Source organism: Diaphorina citri, unplaced genomic scaffold (genome assembly GCF_000475195.1).
Source record: "Diaphorina citri unplaced genomic scaffold, Diaci psyllid genome assembly version 1.1 scaffold3028, whole genome shotgun sequence".
Classification (NCBI taxonomy): domain Eukaryota; kingdom Metazoa; phylum Arthropoda; class Insecta; order Hemiptera; family Psyllidae; genus Diaphorina; species Diaphorina citri.
The window spans coordinates 1-8,955 of record NW_007380440.1 but is presented as its reverse complement, the minus strand read 5'-3'; the positions used below and the strand labels follow the sequence as shown (position 1 = coordinate 8,955).

Here is an 8,955-nt window from a genome sequence, read left to right as displayed (position 1 = left end):
TTTTACATCTTTTTTTTTTTTTTTTTTTTTTTTTTTTTTTTTTTTTTTTTTTTTTACAGTGCCCAGAATTTTATAATAATTATGTACGTACAATATTGATGATATAGATACTTATACTTATTTGGTATTAATTTTAAGGGCCCCAGGCACCAAGGTATTAGTAAGACCTACACCTCAGATTCCTGAGCCCTGACCCAAGAGAGAGAGAGAGAGAGAGGGAAAATGCTACCTAATAAATAAAAGTGGCCTCATCAGAGCATTGACTATAAATGAAGAATTTGAGCTGAGTATTTTTTGGTGTAAGGGTTAATGCTTGATGGTTTTGTATGGTTTTTTAGTGCATCTATGGTTTTGGCAGAGGTCAATAGTCCAAGGTCTAGGCTCAGATCAATAGTCCGAGATCTATATTGATGGTTTTGTATGGTTTTTTAGTGCATCTATGGTTTTGGCAGAGGTCAATAGTCCAAGGTCTAGGCTCAGATCAATAGTCCGAGATATTCCTTGTTGTGGACACACACTCATCAAACCAGAACCACTATCATGTATTACTATCCTCCATGTATTACTTGATTTTTTTAACCCCCCCTTCCGAGATATTCCTTGTTGTGGACACACACTCATCAAACCAGAACTACTATCATGTATTACTATCCTCCATATATTACTTGATTTTTTTAACCCCCTTTTTTTCAGTAACTGATAAATTAATGAAAAAAGACCCCGAGGAGAGTTTGAATGAAGCTTTTGATTTGTTTGCCGGAGAGCTCAGCTCGGACCGGAAAATCTCTCCCATCTTGTACGCGTTCTCTATCATGTTCTCCTCGAGTATCACGTCTAGCGCTGTCATGGCTAGCTTGCAGGCGAGTGGGTTACCTCCGTATGTAGACCCGTGAGTGCCGGGCACTAGAGTACCCATCACCTCATCATCTGCCAGCACCGCTGAGATCTGAAACAGAGGGAGACATTGATGGGGAATTGGTGAGTGCTAAGGTAGAAACATAGAAACACTACCTCTCACATCACGTGAGCTCATGAGGAGTCAGAAAGATGTGATTCAAACTTCTCCTTACAATGTTGTGGTTTTCTGGGACTCGAAGTTGGCACGTACCTTGTTTTGTACTGGACGTTTCGAGTCTAAATTCCAGACCTGTCTTTAGGAGATTGTATCATCCGAAACATCCAGTACACATCAAGGTACGGTACAGTGCCAACTTCAAGTCCAGAAAACCATAAAAGTGTAAGTTAAGTGTGATTGTTGGCAAATCAAAAATGTCATTAGCTTGGTTGGTAGCGCGTCTGCCTTGTAAGCGCTAGGTCGCCGGTTTGATTTCCGCCCGAGGTGGATTTTATCCTGAACGGATAATGTTCGTTCTCGAAACGTCTGGGTTTCTCGTATCCTATCTTCCTTCTCTCCGATTTCGCGACGATAAGACCTTGGTAGTTACAGTTCAATCTATCAAATTTGAAAAAAGAAAAGAAAAAAGCTTACCGGATAGAGACCTCCGGATAACGCCTTCCCCAGGATAACTATATCCGGCCTCACATCTTCATAATGGATCGCCAATAGTTTCCCTGTCCGGCCCAGGCCGGTCTGCACTTCATCCGCTATGAACAGCACGTTATATTGCGAGCATAATGCTCGGACTTTCTTCAAATATCCGTCATCCGGCACCACAGCACCGGCCTCGCCTTGGATAGGCTCCACCATGAACGCACAGATGTTCGGGTTGGATTTGAGTTTGGCCTGAGGAGAAGAAGAACATTGGATATTAGACACACATATATCCCATTCCCACGTTTATAGGGGCCGCAGGGTCATTTATATAGGGACTTGTTGAGACATTTACGGAGGCTTGTAGGAACATTTATACGGGCTCGCAGTGACATTTATAGGGAATTGCAGGGGACATTCACAGGGACTTGCTTTGACTTTACAGGGAATTGCAGAGACATTTTTTAGGGGAGTGTAGGGACATTTATAAGGATCTGCAAGGACATTTATAAGGGTCCACGAGGACTTGCAGGGTCAGGTCGTACGTATTTACGTAAATATTCTAAAAATGTCTACCTGTAAATTGCACCATCCTTTCTCCAAAGGGAAAGCGCCAATATTCAGAAATTCATTTTGAAAGGTAATTTATACTTTCTGTAGGTCACACTTGTTATTCACTTCGAAATTTAATTAGATTGAAAAAAAAAAAACAAACAAACAAACAAAGATAAAAGAAAAAAAAAACAAACAAACAACAAAACAAAACAATCTCCTCAGTATTACAACTCACCTCAAGTGCATCAACATCGTTGTACGGGATAATATTGTACCCCGGCATATGCGGCCCGAACTCATTGTAACTAGTCGGATCTGTCTATTATTATTTTAAGATGTTTAATAGAGGGAACAATAACAATGGGGAGGTCTTATTGTCCAGAAATAAAAAACAGAAGGAGGACAGACCATATAGAAAAAAAAGAAAAAAAAAAATGCCAGCCATTTCAAGGTTAAACTTTTTATATTTGGGATAAAGTTTGCCCTGAGCAGGAACAGAACTCGGCGTTTACGAAAAACGTACTAGAATCCACAACCTTGCACATAAGTACAAGGAACATGCAAATCATCCAAGCTAAGCAGGCTGCTGGCAATTAAACTTCCATACCAATGTTTGTGGCAAGAAGAAAAAAAAAAATGGGAACTGTTCAGCACAACAGCACGAAAACTATGTAAGCAAGAAACAAAAGGTGATGACTTCCATGCCAATGTTTGTGGCAAGAAGAAAAAGAAGAAAAAAAAAAAAAAATGGGAACTGTTCAGCACAACAGCACGAAAACTATGTAAGAAAGAAACAAAAGGTGATGTAGGGGAAGTTGCCGAACTATGCAACAAGCAGTTACTAATCATATTCCTTCTGACTCCTCAGTCAATCGCGAGGAATTCGCCCTGATCATGAAAAACAACGCAGACATCATTTGAAGACACCCCATAATTTCACACTTCTCACCGTTATCAACATCACCCAGTAGGGGAAGTTGCAGAACTATGCAACAAGCAGTTACTAATCATATTCCTTCTGATTCCCCAGTCAATCGTAGGGGAAGTTGCAGAACTATGCAACAAGCAGTTACTAATCATATTCCTTCTGATTCCCCAGTCAATCGCGAGGAATTTGCCCTGATCATGAAAAACAACGCAGACATCATTTGAAGACACCCCATAATTTCACACTTATCACCGTTATCACCATCACCCAGTATGGAGAAGATACATCGGGAAACTCTGCGTGAGACAAACCAAGCTTTGGTACGGACCGGTGAAAGTATTGTTCGGTCAGAGCAAGCAGCATTGGAAGCAGAAGCAATAGGTACAGGGGTGATCAGTGAGCTAGGAGTTCAGCGAGAGGCCTTGGTGCGTGCTCGGGACCGGCTGGTAGACACTGATCTACATGTGAGTAGATCACGTCGTATGATTCAGGCCATCAGAAGACGAGTGTTCTACAACAAGCTATTCCTTATTATGATCATCGTGATTGAGTCTATGACGCTCTCTGTAATGCTGTATTTGAAGATTTTCAAGAAGAGATAGTTTGGTTTCGACGTATTGCTGTTGATAGTAGCGCCGCGCCGACTTACAAACTGAGTTAGACCTAATGTTGATAATATTGTAAATGGTATGGTTTATATATTGCTCTTGTTGCTATCAGTAGAGCTGTACCGGACTTACAAACTGAGTTAGACATAATGTTGTTAATACTGTAAATTGTATGGTTTATTGTAGGAAAATTTGAAAATCGCCAAGTAACCAATTCTTTTCCGTTTGTAAACAATAATAATACCTGTAGGTACCTAGTAGGTATCAAGTATGTCTCCTTCTTCTCACACTCGAGTTTTACTAAAAGGTAGGTATTACTTATTTTACTGCGGCTGTTCTACTACCTAACCTCTTCTGGGCTTTCAAGATAGCAACGAGTGTCCATGATAAAGTAAGTCTAATTAACATTAGTTTAGTCAAATAAGAACAGTATAACATTAGTCTCTTGCCAACCTAGTTAGCTCGGAGGGTAGCGTACGCGTTTGCCTTGTAAGCGCTAGGTAGCAGGTTCGATTCCCGCCCGGGGCGGATTTTATCCTAAACAGGTAAGGTTCGTTCTCGGAACGGCTGGCTTTCTCCTATCCTGTCTTTCTTCTCTCTTCGCTTTCAGGACGATAACACCTTAGCAGTTACAGTTCCCTCTATAAAAGTGTATCCACACATAGTCGACCGGCAGTCGATCTACATCGACTGAACCGCCCACACTGCCTCGACAACATAGATTCATCTCGTCGATCGACGGCCGGTAGACTATGTTTGGACACACCTTACCAAACCTCTCTCTCTCTCTCTCTCTCTCTCTCTCTCAAAAAAAGAAGAAGAAGAAAAAGAAGAAGAAGAAGAAGAAGAAGAAGAAGAAGAAGAAGAAGAAGAAGAAGAAGAAAAAGAAGTAGTACCAATAATATCAAGTCTTATGCAAGAACTGGGGTGAAAAATAATTGTATTGAATTCAGTGATTTCTTTGATGTTTGTAAGTTCAATAATGAAAAAGTGGGATGTTATCAGGGTTATTGAGGTGGTTCAAACATCTGTTAAACAGGAGGATAGCTTCAATGGAATTATAATCAAATCATATGGTATCTTTGTGTTAAAGCAGAGAGCTTTCTCACAACTTTGTGGGTATCACAGTATTACAAGTCTTTCATTTACTCAATCATCATATTTATTATCACTCATCTCTTCGACTTGTAATGCTGCCACTGGTCGCTACTCAATTGTCCTCACAAGGCTGAGTGCACCCCAAACTCCAAGCACAGAGCTGAAAAAACCTTGGCCCCGCTGGGAATTGAACCTGGACCTCCTGTGTGCAAGCCTAGTGTGATACCCACTTGGCCACGGAGGTCGCTGGAATTATTGAGAATTTGACCACAATAATAGTAGTAGCCTACTGCTGGAGTAAAGGGACTTTTCAGTCCTATGCGAGCAGTATATGTAAATAAGAACTCTTTTTTTTTTTTTTTTTTTTTTTTTTTTTTTTTTTTACAACTCACTACAGATCTACAGAGACAGGGGACAGGCGTGAAAATGGAGAAAGACTGGTAGACTTATAAACCAAAGCTTAATTCCTCTATCATTTTCCAGTGGCAGGTGGAGAAAGGGGTAGAAAAAAAAAGGAAAGAACCCAGCCTATTAGCCTAATCAGGAAATCAAATGAATCTTCCTAAAGTGTTATCATCAAGGAAGTTCAAATGCCATATTGCCATGGCACTTGTCATATTTTAGCAGTTTGGAAAAATGCCTAAAAAGGCTTATTTTGCCATGAAAAAAGCCTGAAAAGACTTACTTTTTTTGCTCATTTTGCCATATTTTAAGCATTTTTGGGTAAAATATAAAACTTTAACAAAAAAATGCAAAAAAGGTAATAAAAAAGAACCGTACATAAATGGTGATTATGCATTTGGGAAAACATTGAGCATAAAAGGTTGATTCCTATGTAGAAAGTCCTCAAAAATACTGAAGTCAAAACATGATATACATAATCGATTACTTCTAAGACCTCAAATAATTGAAATAAATATGCTTTACTTTAGTATGATATATTGATTATTTATTTTATATTAAGCTTATACCTATTTACAATAATTTTTATTCTCTTCAAACGTATACCTACTCCTTTATTTTCATACAAGTACCTGAAAATAGTAGGTTACAGCGGCGTAGCGTGGTCTAAATTCAAGTGTAGGGCTCATGCACAGGTCTACCAAGTCCCATCACAGTACATGCCATTAATATTTATCGGCATTAGATTTAACTTTTGAGTTGTATGGCCGCCATACACGCCATACATACACGCTACGCCACTGAGTAGGTACCTGATAGTAAAAATCTCACTAATCGGCACGAGCTAGTAGGTAGCCGGTATTCAACCCCCTGGTTATTACTGAGCCCCTAAATGACCGGAGCCCCTCATTCTTCATGTCTGCGATTCTCAGCGCAACACACGCCACGATTCCGCTGGCGAACGATTCATACGCCATCGTTAACGATTTAATCGTCAACGTTAACGGTTGAAACGTCCTCATTAACGATTCATACGTAATCACTAACGATTGAAACTTCATCGTTAACATCAAGTCAAACGTCACCGGTGACGTTCCTCCCACGCAGCACACGCCACGATTCCGCTGGCGAACGATTCATACGCCATCGTTAACGATTTAATCGTCAACGTTAACGGTTGAAACGTCCTCGTTAACGATTCATACGTAATCACTAACGATTGAAACTTCATTAACAAGTCAAACGTCACCGGTGACGTTCCTCGCGTTCGGTTTCTCAACCGATTCATTCTCTCATCCGGTCAGGTTTTCTTGGCTGCCATAGTGTTGATGGTATTGATAATGATGTCTAGACCTTCGCGAAGTTCTTGTTCAGTGATGTTAAGTGCGGGGGAGAGACGGATAATGTTGTTGCTGATGGGTTTGGTGACAAGGCCAGCATCCTTCATCTTGATGCACACATCGTACACCTCCAGGATAGCTGAAACAGAGAGGATGAGGGTGTTAACTTGGGGGACAATTGCGTAAGGTAAGCTCCTTTTTTAGAAACAAGATACAATGATGGACAGGAAAGAAACTTAAAATAAATGTCCCTGCAAGCCATTGAAGATACATCTATAAAAAAATTAAAAAAAAGCTTTTTTTTTAAGAGGTTTGATAGAGGGAACCGTAACTAAGGTCTTATCGTATCGCAGGTGAAGGGAGACAGGATAGGAGAGAGCTAGCCGTTCCAAAAAAACACACTTTATCTGTTTAGGATAAAATCCGTCTCCGGGCCGGAATCAAAGCGCTTATAAGGCAGACACGCTACCCTTGAAGCTAACTAGGCTGGCGGGGCGACCTTTATCTTATACAGAGTAAATACCGCGATTATTTTTGAAGAGCTCGACGATTTTTAAACTGTAACAAAGCAGGTCTTGAATCGTCTCGATATCGAAGAGGAGAAAACCAGGCGTCCCGAGAACGAACTTTATGTGCTTATAAAGATAAAGTTCACCCCCGGGCGGAAATCGACCCCGCGATCTTTTATTTACAAAGAAAGTAAACCTTAGAATCCCTAGATCGCTGACATTGATTCTCTCTGACTTACATTTATCGAGTACGATCGCGTTGAGCAGTCCCTTGCCGCGTACCACAGGTACGATGTCAGGCGACAATCGACTTCTCAGCTCGGACCGGAAAATCTCTCCCATCTTGTACGCGTTCTCTATCATGTTCTCCTCGAGTATCACGTCTAGCGCTGTCATGGCTAGCTTGCAGGCGAGTGGGTTACCTCCGTATGTAGACCCGTGAGTGCCGGGCACTAGAGTACCCATCACCTCATCATCGGCCAGCACCGCTGAGATCTGAAACAGAGGGAGAGAGATTGATGGGTGTTTTGTTAAGAAATTAATACATAACTCGTATAGGGACCTCGCAACATGTTTTGGTTCAAAAAATTGACCAAAGAAAATTTCAGCCTTACATTACTTTCCTTCCTCTAGGTAGGTAAGGAAATTAGGAGTAATTACAATTTGCCAGCCTAGTTAGCTTGGTAGGTAGCGCGTATGTCTTGTAAGCGCTAGGCCGCGGGTTAAATTAACGCCCGGGGGGATTTTATCCCAAATAGATGAGGCTCCCAATGTCTTTCTCTTATCCTGTCTTCCTTCTCTCTTCGTTTTCGGGACGATAACACCTTAGTAGTTACAGTTCTCTCTATTAGACCTCTTAAAAAAAAAAAGAAAATTAAAAAGCTTACCGGATAGAGACCTCCGGACAACGCCTTCCCCAGGATAACTATATCCGGCCTCACATCTTCATAATGGATCGCCAATAGTTTCCCTGTCCGGCCCAGGCCGGTCTGCACTTCATCCGCTATGAACAGCACGTTATATTGCGAGCATAATGCTCGGACTTTCTTCAAATATCCGTCATCCGGCACCACAGCACCGGCCTCGCCTTGAATAGGCTCCACCATGAACGCACAGATGTTCGGGTTGGATTTGAGTTTGGCCTGAGAAGAAGAACATTGGATATTAGACACACCACACACATATATCCCATTCCCACGTTTATAGGGGCCGCAGGGTCATTTATATAGGGACTTGTTGGGACATTTACGGAGGCTTGTAGGGACATTTACAGGGCCTTTTAGGGACATTTATACGGGCTCGCAGTGACATTTATAGGGAATTGCAGGGACATTTACAGGGACTTGCTTTGACTTTACAGGGAATTGCAGAGACATTTTTAGGGGAGTGTAGGGACATTTATAAGGATCTGCAAGGACATTTATAAGGGTTCACGAGGACTTGCAGGGTCAGGTCGTACGTATTTACGTAAATATTCTAAAAATGTCTACCTGGTAAATTGCACCATCCTTTCTCCAAAGGGAAAGCGCCAATATTCAGAAATTCATTTTGAAAGGTAATTTATACTTTCAGTAGGTCACACTTGTTATTCACTTCGAAATTTATTTAGATAAAAAAAAAACAAAAAAACAAAACAAAAAATGCACAAAAAAAAAAACATGAAGTCCTATTTCGTGTTAATATACCTAGGTATATTATGTACATATGTAGGCCGGGCGGGAGGTGTTCAAGCACCTCCCGGCAAGTTAACGTTACGCGTGGTTGGTACCTATCTGGATCGGTGACCATCTGGGCAATCGCTTATCCCGTCGTATCGGCCTCAGGTTGGGTGAGGTTAATGTAAGGACGCGGGTAGCTGGTCGCCGAATGGAGGGTAGGTCGGTTCCCGTTACTAAAGACCTCAGCAGATAGCCGTATACAGTGACGATATCTTAATGAACTATTAAACAAAACGAAAAATTCAGATTACTCACCGTTCTTCCTGTGTAGGAAGATTATATAAAAATAAAAATTAAAAAACAAA

At 41.2% G+C, this 8,955-nt stretch overlaps 2 protein-coding genes and 1 long non-coding RNA gene across 3 annotated transcripts in view; 2 read left to right on the top strand and 1 right to left on the bottom strand.

Annotated features, from left to right (window-relative positions):
* Positions 1-8,090, bottom strand: part of LOC103519906 (ornithine aminotransferase, mitochondrial-like) — a 9,123-nt gene extending 1,033 nt beyond the window's left edge. The window contains exons 1-2 of the mRNA XM_026831220.1: positions 7,820-8,090; positions 7,172-7,427 (exon numbers count right to left, since the gene is read on the bottom strand). Coding sequence (XP_026687021.1) covers positions 7,172-7,427; positions 7,820-8,038 — 475 coding nt within the window. The 5' untranslated portion in view covers positions 8,039-8,090. The remainder of the gene's footprint in view (positions 1-7,171; positions 7,428-7,819) is intronic.
* On the top strand, positions 2,884-3,774 carry LOC103519907 (vesicle transport through interaction with t-SNAREs homolog 1B-like). Its single transcript, XM_008484997.3, has 2 exons — positions 2,884-3,005; positions 3,237-3,774. Exon 2 carries the CDS (start codon positions 3,248-3,250, stop codon positions 3,575-3,577), a length of 330 nt encoding a protein of 109 aa, XP_008483219.1. The 5' UTR covers positions 2,884-3,005; positions 3,237-3,247; the 3' UTR covers positions 3,578-3,774.
* Positions 5,570-6,151, top strand: LOC113471797. Its single transcript, XR_003394354.1, has 2 exons — positions 5,570-5,728; positions 5,892-6,151. It is a non-coding gene; the product is annotated as an uncharacterized LOC113471797 (long non-coding RNA).
* Positions 8,091-8,955: the final 865 nt, after the last annotated feature.